Source organism: Bombus impatiens, unplaced genomic scaffold (assembly GCF_000188095.3).
Source record: "Bombus impatiens unplaced genomic scaffold, BIMP_2.2 scf_0320, whole genome shotgun sequence".
In the NCBI taxonomy this organism is placed as follows: domain Eukaryota; kingdom Metazoa; phylum Arthropoda; class Insecta; order Hymenoptera; family Apidae; genus Bombus; species Bombus impatiens.
Window position 1 is genome coordinate 1106973 of NT_176739.1, and position 17089 is coordinate 1124061.

At 41.1% G+C, this 17089-nt stretch overlaps 1 protein-coding gene across 2 annotated transcripts in view; it reads left to right on the forward strand.

The window, feature by feature from the left end:
* Positions 1-16859, forward strand: part of LOC100741668 (low-density lipoprotein receptor-related protein 2) — a 39099-nt gene extending 22240 nt beyond the window's left edge. For both annotated transcript variants that reach the window (XM_003489289.4, XM_033320544.1), the window contains 12 exons: positions 6-8204; positions 8347-8914; positions 8992-9235; positions 9331-9938; positions 10165-10457; positions 10559-11314; positions 11459-11713; positions 11819-12325; positions 12787-13163; positions 13454-14052; positions 14156-14255; positions 14516-16859. In XM_003489289.4, the coding sequence (XP_003489337.1) occupies positions 6-8204; positions 8347-8914; positions 8992-9235; positions 9331-9938; positions 10165-10457; positions 10559-11314; positions 11459-11713; positions 11819-12325; positions 12787-13163; positions 13454-14052; positions 14156-14255; positions 14516-14791 (12782 nt within the window). In that variant the 3' untranslated portion in view covers positions 14792-16859. The remainder of the gene's footprint in view (positions 1-5; positions 8205-8346; positions 8915-8991; positions 9236-9330; positions 9939-10164; positions 10458-10558; positions 11315-11458; positions 11714-11818; positions 12326-12786; positions 13164-13453; positions 14053-14155; positions 14256-14515) is intronic.
* Positions 16860-17089: the final 230 nt, after the last annotated feature.

Here is a 17089-nt window from a genome sequence, read left to right on the forward strand (position 1 = left end):
TGTAGATCGTGACGAGTGTTCAGAGTGGGGCTTCTGTGAGCAATTATGTCAGAACACAGAAGGTTCCTATACCTGCAGTTGTGCTCCAGGCTTCACGTTGCAGGCACGCAACAAGTGTCGAGCCCAGCAACATCCTGGTGTGAAACTGGAACTGTTAGTTGCTCAAGAAAGAGCAGTTTGGAGAATGTCTTCTAGTGCTGAAGATAGAACTATTGTCGTCAACACAACTGGAGCTAGCGGAGTGGATTACTTCTATTCCAGGGACTTACTCTTTTGGAGCGATGTGAAGACCAAGAAAGTGCATTCAGAACCCTTAAATGGGGAAGGTTCCAGCTCCAGAGTTGCTATATACTTGACGAGTTCATGGGGACCAGTCGCCATCGCGGTGGATTGGATAGGAGAGAAATTATACGTAGTAGATTCTGTAGTCCAAAAGATTGATGTTCTGGAGTTAGATGGAAGATTTCATGGAATCGCACTAAGTTCCAATCTGACTAATCCAGCGGATATTGGTCTGGATCCCACAGTAGGTTTGATGTTTATAGCCGATAACAAACAAGTTCTAAGGGCAAACATGGACGGAACCGCAGATTTCCCAATTGTCTTCGAGGCAGCGTACAAAGTATCCGGTATTGCCGTGGATGTAATTGCTCGAAGAATCTTCTGGTGCGATTCTCAACTTGATTATATCGAGACTGCCGATTATTTTGGAAGAAACAGAGTGATGGTACTTAGGGGGCAACAGACACCGTCTCCAACGAGACTGACTCTCTTTGAGAATAAAATTTACTGGACAGATGGCACGAAGCAAGCTATCATGAGCGTAGACAAAACAGACAGTGATACTATTCACACTGTCTACAAAATGAGGGATGCAAAGGCCATAAAGGCTCTGCATCCTCTGACTCAGCCAACGGTTTCCAATCCTTGCGGGAATAATAATGGTGGCTGTCAACATATGTGTATAGTAACTGCGGCTAGCGATCAAGAAAACAGGTTAGGCTACCGATGCGCTTGTGATATAGGCTGGAGATTATCCAGTGATCAGAGGAATTGTAATTTGGTCCAGGAGTTCTTAATGTACTCACAGCAAAGATTCATTAAAGGCAGAGTTTTGGATCCTGTAATGGAAGGATTCAGTGATGCTATTTCGCCTGTGGTTTCTAGGAGAGCCAGATTCGTTGGTCTCGACTATGACGCGCATGATCAGTACATCTATTACAGTGACGTTTTGCAAGATGTGATTTATCGAGTTCGCCAAAGTGGTACAGGCCGGGATGTTGTGTTAGCTAGTCAGAACGAAGGTGTGGAAGGTTTAGCAGTTGATTGGGCTGCCAAGAATCTGTACTATATCGATTCCAGAAAAGGAACACTGAATGTCTTGAGCACCAGGAACGTCACTTACCGCAGAACATTGCTAAAGAATTTGAAACGACCGAGGGCTATTGTTATTCACCCTAACCAGGGATATATCTTCTTCTCTGAGTGGGATAGACCTGCGAATATCAGTAGAGCTTATACCGATGGTTCCAACTTAGTGGTTTTTAAAAATTTAACCTTGGGCTGGCCCAATGGCTTGGCCATTGATTTCGCGAAAGACAGATTGTACTGGTGCGATGCTCTTCTAGATCACGTGCAACATTCCAATCTGAATGGTACTGATGTGCAGACAGTTAACTCTAGACTGATCAGACATCCCTTCTCCATGGCTATTCACGAACAGTGGATGTACATTACCGATTGGCGATTGGATGCCATTATTCGGCTTCATAAGGAAACTGGAGAGCAAGAGACTATTCTCGTGCGTCAACCTGAAACAAACAGGCTTTATGGAGTAAAAGTTTACAGTCGTGACATTCAGACTTCTCTACCGGATCACCCTTGTTCTGTCGATAATGGGGGATGTGAAAAATTGTGCTTCGCTATTCCCCAAAACAATACCAACAGATACGGAACTGCTAGGTTAACCAGAGTCTGTGGCTGCCCTTACGGTGAACGTATTCAAGCGAATGGCAAGACCTGTGCGCCTGATCCGGAAGCTGAACCACCTCTAGAAGCCTGTCCTAATACTTGGGACTTCACCTGCGCTAACCAAAGGTGCGTGGCACACGCCTGGGTCTGTGATGGTGAGAACGACTGTCTGGATAACAGCGACGAGCGAAATTGCACCAAACCGACCTGTGCTCCCAACGAATTCCAATGCAAATCGGGTAAATGTGTTCCCATGAGCTTCCGTTGCGATGCTGAGAACGATTGTGGGGATTACAGTGATGAAGCTGATTGTCCAAATGTAACTTGCAGTGCTAATCAATTCGCCTGTGATAACAATAGATGCATACCCAATACCTGGAAGTGTGATTCTGAAAATGATTGCGGAGACAGTTCTGATGAGGGAGAATTCTGTGTGGCGAAGACTTGTTCCTACTCCCAGTTCACATGTCCAAGATCGGGACATTGCATTCCACGATCTTGGGTCTGTGATGGTGACAATGACTGTTTCGACCAGCAGGATGAGGTGGATTGCCCACCAGTCACTTGTTTGAGTACTCAGTTCACGTGTGCTGACCAAAAGATGTGTGTTCTTGACTCTTACAAATGTGATGGCATATCGGATTGCAACGACGGTAGTGACGAAGTAGGTTGTCCATCCCTAGCACCGGATCAATGTAACACTGACAAACAATTCCAGTGTGTTAGCTCAGCGATTTGCATTCCAAGAAGCTGGTATTGTGACGGGACTGCAGATTGTCCAGATGGATCTGACGAGCCGGCCTCTTGCGGCCAGGTTGGCTGTCAGCCAGGTTTTTTCAAGTGTCGTAACGAGAAATGTGTGTTCAAGGCGTATATCTGCGATGGCAAAGACGACTGTGGCGATGGATCTGACGAAGACACCGAATTGCATGCTTGCACTGCGCCTGAATTTAAATGCGACTCACAGCAATGGAAATGTCCAAACGTGACTGATAGATGCGTAAATATAAGCAGCGTCTGTGATGGCAAGTTTGACTGCCCTAATGGCGCGGATGAGGGTCCGGCATGCGATTTCGAGGAGTGCAGAGGGGCTTACTGCAGCTACCATTGCATTCAGACACCTCTTGGTAAGCAATGCACGTGTCCTCCAGGACAAGAGCTTGGCAAGGATGGCTATGATTGCCAGGATGTAAACGAATGTGAGCCTCCAGGACGCTGCTCTCAAACCTGCGTTAACATTAAACGTGGCTACTATTGTGGCTGTGTAGACGGATATACTTTAGAGAAAGATAAGCATACTTGCAAGGCGTTCAATCGCAGTGCTGCATTCCTGATCATATCTAACAGGCATACTATTCTTGTTGCTGATCTACAAGAGCAAGCATTAGAAAGAGTGCCGATCAACGTGGAGAACGTTGTTGCAACTGCTAGTAATATGCACACAGGTACCATCTTCTGGTCAGACATGAAACTAAAGAAAATATCTAGATTGGACAGAAATAGCGATCCTGTGGATGTGATTTCAACTGGGTTGGATCTGGTGGAAGGTCTTGCATATGATTGGATAGGTCAGAACCTATATTGGTTGGATTCTAAATTGAACACCATTGAAGTAGTCAAGGAAACAGGTACAAATAGAATGATATTAGTAAAAGAAAACATTACTCAACCCAGAGGTATGTGCCTGGATCCTAGTCCTGGAGCAAGATGGCTCTTCTGGACAGACTGGGGAGAAAATCCTCGAATTGAAAGAATTGGTATGGATGGTACCAACAGATCAACCATTATTAATACCAAAATTTATTGGCCGAATGGTCTTGCTTTGGATATAGCAAACAAACGAATATATTTTGCTGACAGTAAGTTTGATTTCATCGACACTTGTCTTTATGATGGAACTAAAAGGATTCAAGTACTGGCTGGGTCCCATTATCTGCTGCATCCTCATTCTTTAACCTTATTCGAGGATACCATGTATTGGACAGATAGACAGTTGAACAGGGTATTATCAGCTCACAAGTTCTATGGTGTGAATCAAACAGTAGTATCTCACCTGATATCTCAGCCTTTGTCGATACATGTAAATCATCCTGCTCTGCAGCCCATCACTCCGAATCCTTGCGCAAACGCCACCTGTGATCACTTATGTCTGTTATCTCCAACTAACCCGCAAGGATACACGTGTAAATGCCAAGTTGGATTCAAGTTACAGTACAATGGACAGTGCAAGGAAGAGGAAATGCCTTATTTGATGGTCCTACGAGGTTCTCAAATTGTAGACGTCTCCCTGGTACCAGGAAGCACTAAGACTGGTTACATAACTCCTGTTGTTGGAGTCGAAGGAGGTAAATTTATAGACTACGACAAAAGGGAAAGAATGATATATTGGTTACAAACTAAGGATGACGATGATGAGAATGGTACTATTTACACGACTCCTTATAATGGTGGCAACAGAACAGAGTTCCCCAATCCTACTGGCGAGAGTGGTATCGTTGGAGCGCCATCTGCGATGGCGTTCGATTGGTTAGGAAGAAATTTGTTCATCGGAAACAAATATGCTTCCAATATAGAGGCCATAAAAGTAGATGGTAAGATCAGGTATAGGACGATAGTACTGGTCAATGATGGCAATAAGACGTCTGTAGCGAAGCCAAAGGCTATGTGCGTTGACCCTCTTGAAGGACACATATTCTGGGTAGATGATGGTAGCTTTGGTATCCCGATGAAGATCGGAAGGGTAAACATGGACGGTACGAACCCTATCATCTTGGTGGATAATGTAGGAAGACCAGAGGCTATCACGATCGATATACCTAGCAAGACTATCTATTTCAGTTCACTATACCCAGCCAGAATTACGGCAATCTCAACAGATGGACGAAATCTGAGAACCATTGTGTCGGAGAACATAGCATTACCGAAAGCACTTGCTGTTCATGACAATAAACTATACCTTCTTGATCCTAGTTACGATAAAATAGAAAGAGTAGAGCTACCTGGTGGAGGTAACCCTACTACAATAATCGACAACGACTCTGAGTTGAAAACTTTGACAATTTACAAGAAACGCGTCACTGGAGATCATCCATGTTTTATAAAGAATGGCGGCTGTGAACAGATCTGTCTTCCAGCGTCTGGAGGCACCAGGGTCTGTGCTTGTGGCATGGAGTACCGTAAAGTCAACGACACTTCCTGTGAACCCTTCAAGAGCTTCGCAGTGGTTACCCAACTGGATGTCGCCAGAGGGTACAGCCTGAAAGACGCGAAGGAAGCAATGGTACCAATCGCTGGAGTGGGTCACCATATCCTCCATGTAGATGTCTACAGTGCTGGCAATTGGATTTACTGGGTAGAATTCAATCGTGGAATGTGGAATGGAATATTCCGCGTTAGACCAAATGGCACTGAGCTCCAGCATGTTGTGAAACAAGGAATAGGTTCAAATGGCATTAGAGGTCTCGCTATTGACTGGGTAGCTGGTAATATGTATTTCACCAATGTGTTTCCCCATGACAATTACGTAGAGGTTTGCAAGCTAGATGGTAGCAACAGGAAAGTGTTGGTAAAGAAGACCACAGACTCCCCTAGGGAATTAGCTGTGAATCCCATTAAAAAGTATCTCTATTGGATAGACTATGGGCAGTACCCACGATTAGGTAAGGCTTATCTAGATGGAAGCAACTGGACACCTATAGTTACTTCTGGTATCAGTACTCCACGTGACATAACAATCGATCCTGATACACACGATGTCTATTGGGTAGACTCTAAACAAGATACCATTCAGAAAGTCTCTTATACCGGAGGAAGCCGTCAAATTATCAGGCGAAACTTACCCAATCCCATGGGTGTAGCCATTTATGGCGACTATGTCTATTGGGTGGATAGAAATCTAGCCACAGTGTTCAAGGCTAGCAAACAAAGTGACTTTAGTATGCCAACGATTGTGAGATCGAATCTTCCCAAATTGAGAGACATTGTCATGTTCGATCAAAAAAGTCAACCACCAGATCCAATGAATCCCTGTTCGTCAGAGGGAAGCGCAGACTGTGCGCAACTCTGCTTTGCTATGCCTAAAGAAAGTACAGTTCCTTTTAAGTGTGAATGTGCGGTTGGTAAACTAGCGGCGGATGGCAAGAACTGCGAGAACATGGAGGAATATCTGGTGTTCGCTACAAGGACAGAAATTAGAGCCATTGGTCTAGACCCACAGAATACTAGCGTACCATTTAACTCGATTGGAAATCTGACCAACGTAGTGGGTGTGGACTTTGACTATCGGGACAAGAAGCTATTGTTTACCCAGATCAGGCCTTGGGCCAAGATAGCTTGGATGCAGGCAGATAATCCTTCCTCCTCTGAGATTCACACGTTGATCAGCAAAGGAATCAATCCTGAGGGCATTTCTTATGACTGGACGCAAAAGAAAGTTTACTGGACAGATTCTTCCAACAATAGTATATACGCAATGGATCTGGATGGGTCGAATCTTGTGATGATTGCCAGAGTGGATAGACCTAGAGCCATAGTAGTCGATCCTTGTAATGGATCTTTGTACTTTACTGATTGGGGTCGCTTTGGAACGTCTGGGAAAATCTTCAGGACCACCATGGCAGGTTCTTTGAAGAAAGCTATCATAGATAAAGATCTTTCTCAACCCAGTGGCTTGGCAATCGATTATGAAGATCGTATGCTCTATTGGACTGATGCAGTCAGGGAGAAGATAGAACGCTCAGAGTTGGATGGAAACAATCGTCAGATCTTGGTCTCCGCTACGATATACCCATTTGCTATAACAGTCTTCGGAGAGTACATTTTCTGGACGGATCTTCAGCTAAGAGGTGTATATCGGGCTGAGAAACACACTGGAGCGAATAAGGTAGAATTGGTGAAACGTTTGGAGGATTCGCCTAGAGACTTGCATATCTACTCAGCAGCTAGGCAGCAGTGCAAGGTAAATCCTTGTAACATTTCAAACGGTGGCTGTGATCAATCTTGTCATCCAGGAATAAACGGCTCAGCAGAGTGTAAGTGTGACGATAACAGCAGACTGGTAAATGAGGACAGGATGTGCGTTCCTAAGAACGTAACCTGTGACTCCAGCAAGTTTGCCTGTAGAAATGGCCGCTGCATTTCAAGAATGTGGGCGTGTGATGGTGATGACGACTGTGGTGATGGTTCTGACGAAGATACCAACTATTGTTCTTATCATTCGTGCAGTCCCAATGAGTTCAGGTGTAACAATGGCAGGTGCATCTTCAGAACTTGGAAATGTGACCATGAGAATGACTGTCGCGATGGTAGCGATGAGGAGGGCTGCGTGTATCCTCCTTGCGCTCCTGGAGAGTTCACTTGCGCCAACTATCGTTGTATCCCACAATCACAGGTCTGCAATGGCGTTAACGACTGTAAGGACAACGTCACTTCGGATGAGACCCATGAACGCTGTCCTAGGAATACCACGTGTCCTCCTAACCACCTGAAATGTGAGAAAACTAATATATGTGTGGAGCCGTATTGGCTTTGCGATGGGGATAACGATTGTGGGGATAACAGCGATGAAAATCCACTGCACTGTGCTCAGAGAACTTGTCCCCAAAGCTCCTTCAGGTGTCCCAACCATAGATGCATTCCAGCTACTTGGTACTGTGATGGAGACGATGATTGTCTGGATGGCAGTGATGAACCACCTGGTTATTGTCAATCAGAAGGCAGAACCTGCTTTGGAGATCTGTTCACTTGTGATAATGGCAATTGTATACCTAGAATCTACATCTGTGATGGGGATAATGATTGCTTAGATAGGTCTGATGAGGATGAACGTCACCAATGCAATGAGAGAAAGTGTGATGAGGAGACTGAATTTACCTGTACTGCGAATAAGCTGTGGAACAGGGCACAGTGTATCCCAAAGAAATGGCTGTGTGATGGGGACCCAGATTGTGTAGATGGAGCTGATGAAAATGTGACCTTGCACCACTGTCCCACTCCAACACCTTGTGCTGACAATCAATTCACATGTGACAATGGTCGTTGCTTGAATAGGAATTGGTTGTGTGATCATGACAATGACTGTGGTGATGGTAGCGATGAAGGAAAGTTCTGTAACTCCAGATACAAGCCTTGCACTAGCCAGGAGTTCACTTGTCATAACTTTAAGTGTATCAGGAAGCAGTTTCATTGCGATGGTCAGGACGATTGTGGTGATCATTCTGACGAAGATGGATGTCGTAAGTGATATAATATTATCGTGTAGTTCTTAAAATAAGATTTCACTTTAAGAAATAAATTAACCTAAGAAGATACTAATACGTTGAATTTATTTACAAAATGTTTAATGACGTATTAAATTATTTCTCCTTCCATTTATAGCACCAAAGGTGAAGAACACGGTCTGTCCAAACCCAAAGGACTTCATGTGTGCAAATGGGAACTGTATCGACATGCAATTAGTCTGCAATAAGGAACCCGATTGTGCAGACGAGAGTGACGAACCTGCCCACTGTAACATAGATGAATGTGCTGTTGTGGAAATGAATCAATGTGCTCACAAATGTATTGACACGCCAACGAGTTACTATTGTGAATGTAATCCAGGTTACAGACTCTTGGAAGACGGAAAAGCCTGTGAAGATATAGACGAATGTATGGAGACACCACAAGTGTGTAGCCAGCAGTGTCAAAATACACCAGGGAGCTTTTACTGCAAGTGTAATCATTATTGGTACGAACGTGCTGCTGACGAGCATACTTGCAAGAGAAGAGACAACATCATACCTTGGATTATCTTCACAAACAAGTATTATGTTAGAAATATGTCTATTGATGCTTCCAACTATAGCCTGATGCATCAAGATCTTATTAATGTTGTTGCTCTGGATGCTGATTACGCTGAACAAATGCTCTACTTCTGTGATGTTACTGCTAAAACAATTTTCAGGTAAATTCACGAAGCTATATTATTTAAAAAGTGATCAGAATAATTCTCTAATTTTTTTATGTGATATTTTTTTGCAGAGCACCTATTGCAGGAGGAGAGAAAGAAGCAATCATTAGACACGATAGTCTTGGTTTGGAAGGAATAGCAATTGACTGGGTAGGCAAGAAACTGTACTGGCTTGACCGCCACGCTAAACACTTGGATGTTGCTGAGCTTAATGGTACCAACAGAAAGACTCTGTTAACTGGCATAGCTGACCCACGTGCTATTGTTGTTCATCCTGGCACAGGATACCTGTACTTCACTTCATGGCACCTTCAGGTAATTTTCATTAATTTTAAATCAATTTCAATTACAAAATATGAATGAAGCCTATGAAATATTACACTCAACGAAATAATTCTTCTAATTTTAAGGCTTACATAGGCAAAATGGGAATGGATGGCAGTAACTTCACAAGAATTCTCACTTGGGAGGATGATATAGCTTGGCCTAACGCTCTGACCATCGATTACTTCACCGATAGAATCTTCTACGCAGATGCTCATCTAGATTACATTGCATTTGCTGACTTGGAAGGTCATAATAGGCGGAAAGTTCTTTCCGGGTCTGCAGTACCCCATGTCTTTGCCATTACTGTATTCGATGATTTCATCTTCTGGACTGACTGGAATCTAAAGGCAATCAGCAGAGCAGACAAATTTTCCGGAGCTAATTTGCGAGTCCTTAGAAATACCACTCACAGACCATACGATATCCACGCGTACCACCCTCTGAGACAACTGCCTTATAACAATCCTTGCAGTGAGAATAATGGTGGTTGCTCTCACTTGTGTCTAATTTCACCACCCGCAAGTTCCTATCTATTAGAAGGATACGGTCAACCTGGTGTCACGTCATACAAATGCAATTGTCCGAATCAATTCATCTTAAACAAAGATGGAAAGACATGTCGAGCTAATTGCACTGCTGGTCAGCACAGATGTGGTCCTCCGGATGAAAAATGCATTCCGTGGTATTGGATGTGAGTATGAAATACATCTAATAGTCTTATTTTAAGCATATATCAAAATTAATTGTTAATTAACTATAATTTCTATTTCCAAGTAAAAAATACGAAAGAATGAAATAGATTTAAAGAATTATTTTTCTATGATTTTATGGCAAACATTTGGTAATTTAGACATATACTATTATATTTGGAAACATTATGCATTAATGGATTAACGACAAAGTTAATTATTTTAAAGGTGTGACGGTGAAAAGGATTGCAAAGATGGTTCAGATGAACCCACCAGTTGTGTAGCACGAGTGTGTCGACCCAGCGTTTTCCAGTGCGCAAATGGTAACTGTAGACCCAGTGTAGCTGTCTGTGACGGTGCTGACGACTGTGGAGATAAGAGTGATGAAGCCAACTGTAACTTAGAATGTGGCGAGTTGGAATTCAAGTGCAAATCCAATGGTCGTTGCATTCACGAGTCTTGGAAGTGCGATGGAGATGCTGATTGCAAGGATGGCAGTGACGAAGACCCCGCTATTTGTCGTAAGTCTTCTTCTCCAAATGCCATTATAACCAGTTATAACTAACTATATATATTACATGGAGGTCATTAAATACTCAATACTTTTGTCTTACCATTGCAGACAATCGACCATGCGATCCAAGCACAGAATTCACTTGTAAGAATGGCAGATGTATTCAAAAAGTGTGGATGTGTGATTCTGACAATGACTGTGGCGACGATAGCGACGAGCCAGCCTACATGTGTCGTCAAAAAAATTGCACCACCGGTTGGCAGCGTTGTCCAGGCCATGCCAATTATCGTTGTATACCTAAATGGCTGTTCTGTGATGGCAAAGATGATTGTCGCGATGGTTCCGACGAGCTTCCCGAGAATTGTCCCAAGTGTGACCCTGAAATGGACTTCAAATGCACCAATAATAGGTGTGTGCCTAAACAATGGCTCTGCGATTTCGCTGATGACTGTGGGGATGGCAGTGATGAAGCTGAAGCCATGTGCAAAGATCGCTATAGAGAATGTTCAGAATCTGAGTTCAAGTGTGACAATGGCAAGTGCATCGCCTCCAGGTGGAGATGCGATTCTGAAGACGATTGTGGCGATAACAGTGACGAGAATGGCTGTCAAGAATTCGTGTGCAAAGGAGATACATTCCAATGTGCAAGTGGCCACTGCATCGCATCATATCTAAGATGTGATGGCACACGTGATTGTAGAGACATGAGCGACGAAATTGGTTGTCCGCCAAAGTATCCAGGAGGAAGATACTGCCCACAAACAAGATTTCAGTGTGACAACAACCTTTGTGTCTATCTTACTGATATATGTGATGGAAGCGATGATTGTGGTGACGGTTCTGATGAAAATGCTAGCATGTGTGGTACGAGTTTTATTTCCTTCGTCTTTTATATCTATGATGTTTAAAGTATCCTACCTCTGAACTTCTAATAAACAATCAGGATGATGTACCTTCATAAACATAATCACAGAATTCAGTTTAATCATGTTACTTCATGTTTTACAGCAAACTTCAAATGCGACACAACTAGGAGATTCCAATGCGCCAATCATAAGTGCATCACTAAATATCAATTGTGTGATGGCATTGACAATTGTGGTGATGGTTCTGACGAGAACAATATGACCATGTGCGCATCCAGAGTCCGTCCATGTGATGCCATAACAGAGTATACTTGTGCCAATAAGAAATGCATCGATCGGTCGAAGCTTTGTGACTTTGCCGACGACTGCGGAGATTCCTCTGACGAACTTGGTTGTCGTAAGTCCAAAAATTTCTTTAACATTATGTTTGTGTTATTATGTTATCTAAATTGCAAGTTTAAAAATGTTATTAATACCAAATATTCATTTATTTCTCTCATAGATCACAATAAACCCTGTCTGGAAAGCAATAAAGGCGGCTGTTCTCATTATTGTCACAACATCACCGATGCAGGATACATCTGTGCCTGTTATCCCGGTTACATAATCGCGCAAGATGACCGGAAGCATTGTGAAGATATCGACGAATGTGCTACTGGCCAGCACCAGTGCTCTCAGCTCTGCACTAATCTAAATGGCACTTATTCCTGCTCCTGCAGGCAAGGATTTGAACTGTCTGACAATCGCAGTGGCGTCTGTAAAGCTCTAGACACTGATATGATGATCCTATTTGCTAATGGTCCTGGAATTAGAGCTTACGATCCTCATAACAAAGAGGAAATTGATGTTATTGCCAATGAAAAGAGGGTACAGGCTCTGGACTTCGATCCTAAGTCGGAGTATGTGTTCTGGATCGATGGTTATGATAATTCCATTAAGAGATCGTACATGGTGAACGCTAAAGGTGGACAAGTGAAGATTGGATACGCCCAGGATCTCAATATAAAGAGTAATTTCTTTGCTTATATTATAATTTTACGCTGTTATATTAAGATATATTCTACTGTCAACACTCACACATTTTCAATACGTTATTTATTATTATATATGTAGTATCGGAATACTTACGCTGTAAATATGTCGCTGCTGGGTACGGCCGCTTTTTTTTTTATTTTTTTTTTTTTTTTTTGTATCGTGGAAGAGAAATCGGACTCTGGTCGCCGAGACTCGAAACCGGGTTCCGAACGTTCGCAACCTAAGGCGCTAACCACTGCGCTGCCGTCGCCCGACACTAGTTAGTGTCGAGTGATGGTATTTGCTATCGAGTGATAGTATTTGCTATCGAGTGCCGCCACAGGCCTTTTTTCCTCGATACTACATATATATGGTACTATAGTGCATATATTGGTATTGCAGTCGTATAGATATACTATACAATCAATTTAAAATATACTATTATCTTTATTGAAGGCGAGTCAGGGCTGACAAGTTTGGCCGTGGACTGGATTTCCGGCAATCTCTACTGGACAGAAATCGATTCCTCAGGGGCAACATTATTCGGAAGAGTGATGGTCTCAAAGGCAGATGGTAGATACCGTCGAAGTTTGATAACAGTCGGTCTAGAAATACCAACCTCTATCGTAGTAGACCCAGAACTAGGTCGAGCCATTTGGGCAGACGTTGGAAGCCAGCCCAAGATCGAAATCGCTTGGATGGACGGCGACAGAAGGAAACAACTGGTCTATGATAGAATTGGACAACCTATTGCACTTACCATTGATTATTCTATGCAGCATGTTCTTTACTGGGCTGACAGCAAGCTTAACACCATTGAATCTATTGAACAGGTAGGTTCCAATTGATGCAATTTTTGTAGTTTTCGACTCCTTTGCATTTTTATATTTGGTCTTTGAAATATACTGAGCAAAAGAAAATCAACAAGTCACTATTTTAAATAAAAGAAATGCAAGTTATTGTAAACATAATCATATGTAATATGTCAATGTAACGTAATATAATACTTGGAATATTTATGCAACATTGCAGTTAGATACAGCAAAAGGTTTAGAAATTTTCAGGTGACCTAATAGTTAAGTTCAGAATGTTCACTTCACTTCAAGAATTGCCATTTTTTCAGGATGGATCGAACAGAAAAGTTATCCTTAAAGGAGATAGCCTAAGACACCCAGTATCTTTGGATACCTTTGAAAACAATCTGTATTGGGTAACTAGGAGGTCCGCTGAACTGTTCAGACAGGATAAATTTGGCAGAGGCGTACCAGAGCTCATAGTCAAGCCCCTGCCCAATTCAGGAGGAGTTAAAGTGTATCATCAACAGAAATACAACATTTCTTTAAGAAATCCCTGTCACGAGGACCAGTGTACCCATTTATGTGTCCCGATTCCTGGTGGATACCGCTGTCTGTGCTCAGATAGTATTGGTCCTTTGCAACAAAGAGAGACGATGCGATCCAACGAACGTCATTGTGACGCGACTAATGAAAGACCACTTCCTGCGCCGAGAATCTGCCTTTGCAGAAACGGTGGAGTATGCCAGGAAGTCGAAGACAAGTTGCAGTGTGATTGTCCAAATCTTTTCCATGGAGAGTTCTGTGAAATTATGTTAGGAGCTAGGTCGAGCAATGCTACTGCAGCCATTGTTATACCCATTGTTGTTTCTGTCTTGGTCCTCCTTGGAGCTGCAGCTGTTATTATGGTGCTGAAGAAACGGCCATTGTAAGTTCTTTTATTCCAAAGTTTCTATCTTTAAAGTCTCTTATTGTAATTCATAATCCATCCCATGCACAAATTATTCCAACATCATCGGTAATTTTTACAGTGGTAAACCTGGAGGTCTTGGCAGTTTAACTGGTGCTCAGAGTGTATCCTTCAGGCAAGGAAGCAATGTTGAATTTGGCGTACCTGCTCATGAAAGAATGGTAAATACAACTTTTCATATTGCACATGTATTTCAAAAGTGACATAACTCAAATAGATTTTGAAATTACTTGAAAACTGGAAACAGTAGCCAAATCTTTTTGTAATAATTCTCAGCACTTGAAATCCCTCTTTGATAGCTTCGATGTTCTTCTGGCATAAGACTGAATTATTTTGGATTATGAAACTTTTGAAAATGTCTTTCACATCTCCATAATTATTAAGTAATTTGTCTTAATAAAAAATCTTATTTATTGGATAGGAACCTCTGGATGTGGAGTACAATCTTGGTGACGTAAGTAACAAGAACAGGGACTTTAGCAACCCCATGTACGACGCGGTGAACACAGAAACAGGCGCTACAAATGGTACCGGCGCTAGTAGTATGTACGAATTGCCAGCTGAGATGAAACCATCTAGCATCCAGCACAAGGATCCACCACAATTGCACCTGAAGAGGAGAGAGCTCGACCCAACACCCATCGACTCGGGGAAAGATACACAGCAGTTGGTTGAGGAAGACAAGTCCGAGTGTTAGATAGTTTAACTCTTTGGTGCAGTGACGTAGTTAGAAATTTCAGGTGATTTGGAAAGCGAACAGACTCATTTGAATAACGTAACGGCAAGATGGAATCGATCTAGAAATTTTTAGGACATTTGACAGATGTTTGTATGATGTGGCGTATCGATCTATTCACAAATCTGTTGCAATTGTTATTTCTTAGATCTATATAAACACGTCATCGGTTTATTTTGAAGTTTAAAACTAGTAATAACTAATAATTCTTTTCAAAAATCTAAACAGAGTCCCGAATTGTATTATTGGTATAGGGTTTACTTTTTCAAACTATCTATCAATCTTCACCAGGTGCACATATCATATACATTTATCTTTAATGAAGGCAATTTTTAATGGAGCACAAGACTGAGTATGTACAACACGACTTTTTGCAACGTATATCACTGTAAAATTTTAGAACGGAATGTGACTAAATTACTTGTATCGAACTATAGCGTACTGAACTTATAGCTTATTTACAGTAAAGTTCAAGGAGAAAAAGAAAAGTGCATCTGACTACGCCACTGCTTCTATATAGAAATGTTCTCGTATCTGTGGCACTTCTGTCTCAAAAACATTGTTTATCTGTACATGAAAATACATTAAAACAGATAAAAATAAAAAATAAGTTGCACGAATCTTTTATAACATAATGAAAAAAAAAAGAATTATGTTTTAGCTTTTTATGTATTGAGATTGAAGTGCAACCGGTAACGAGTTTGTGTCCTCTTAGGTGCGATTTGTAAGTCTTGTAAATACGATTATCGCAGAATATTAATATCACGTTGTCCATGTACCATAACGAAAGCAAAACATTCCATATTTTTTCTTCGAAGACAACTCGAGGTGAATTATAACGGGCGCTTAAGGGACTGTACGTTAAAAAAAGAAGACAGGCCTCGACGAGCGTGTCATTTCACAAAATATGCGTTTTCTTCGTAATGATAGGAGAGACGAATCTGTTTTGAAAAAAAAAGAGAGAAAAGGTTTTCTCTTTTTCAGCTTTCTCGGCCGCATGTAAGCGTTGTTATATGCGTTTGTACATTTTTCTAGACTATGCGCGGGGAACGTCAGTGTATAGTTTTTCTTCCGTAGCAACTGTGATCGTAAAAATTAAAAATTAGGCCCGAGTATGCGAGGTGATCATTTAAATGAACAAAGCGTACCCGTTTTCTGTTGTGCGTCCCCGAACATGAGTGAGAGAGGAATCTTGTATCATTTTGTTTCTTCCTTTTTTGAAAGATTTATTATTTGGTACAGTAGAATCTCGATTATAGAAAAAACCGAAAGTATTTTGTAAGATTTGTAACTTCAGAATCTCCAGTTTTGTTGTTGTATATTGCGTATCAAATTATAGAGACTGTTAAATCTACATCTCAGTTAGTGACTTTTTCTTCACCAACATTCATCTACCAATTAACAAAACTTTTTCATCATCAACGTAAAGATTAGTTACGATATTTATTGCAAATTATAACAGAACAGATTTTTCTTTTATAAATTTACCAATTTATCATGAGTTTTAAATGAAGAAGTGAAAGTTAAATAATGCAAAGTTAGTTGGTTAGGTTAGAAAGTTCTACGGTCTGACTACTTAATCAAGTTTCTACTGTACGATCATTATCTGTTTTTTTTTTTCTCTCTTTTTTTAATGTAATGTAAAACGAACGTTGTACATATGTTTTACAGATCAACGAAGAAAATGAGCGGCACTGACCTTCTTTACAGATTATACATAAAACTATATATAAATAAAGAAATCTATATATATAAATATAAATATTATATATATAAATATATATGTATGTATATGTATGTATGTGCGTATGGGTAAATTAATGCGCATCATCATCAGAAATCGACTTTGTCTCCTGGGCGGGGCTCCAGAATGTTTTAATTATTATTTTTAACTGTATCAGTATTTTCTGTATTTTTGTATCGACCCAACGAAATACGATGATTGTTAATATATATATATATGTATATATATATATATATTGTTCGAGCAATTAAACAGGTACCGTCCAAGAATAAACATTGAATTATATCATTGTGCATTCCTTTTATCTATAGGTAGGTTTTATTAAAACGATAAAATAGGGAACAATAAAGAATAATGTTCTTTATAATGAAAACAATATAATATATTCCATGTTACAGATAATTTAATAAAAGTACAAAAACTAATATTAATCTTAATCTAATTATGGAATTAATATATAATTAAGAAGAAGATAATAGTATCTTTGCTACAAAAGATACAATGATTAAAGTATA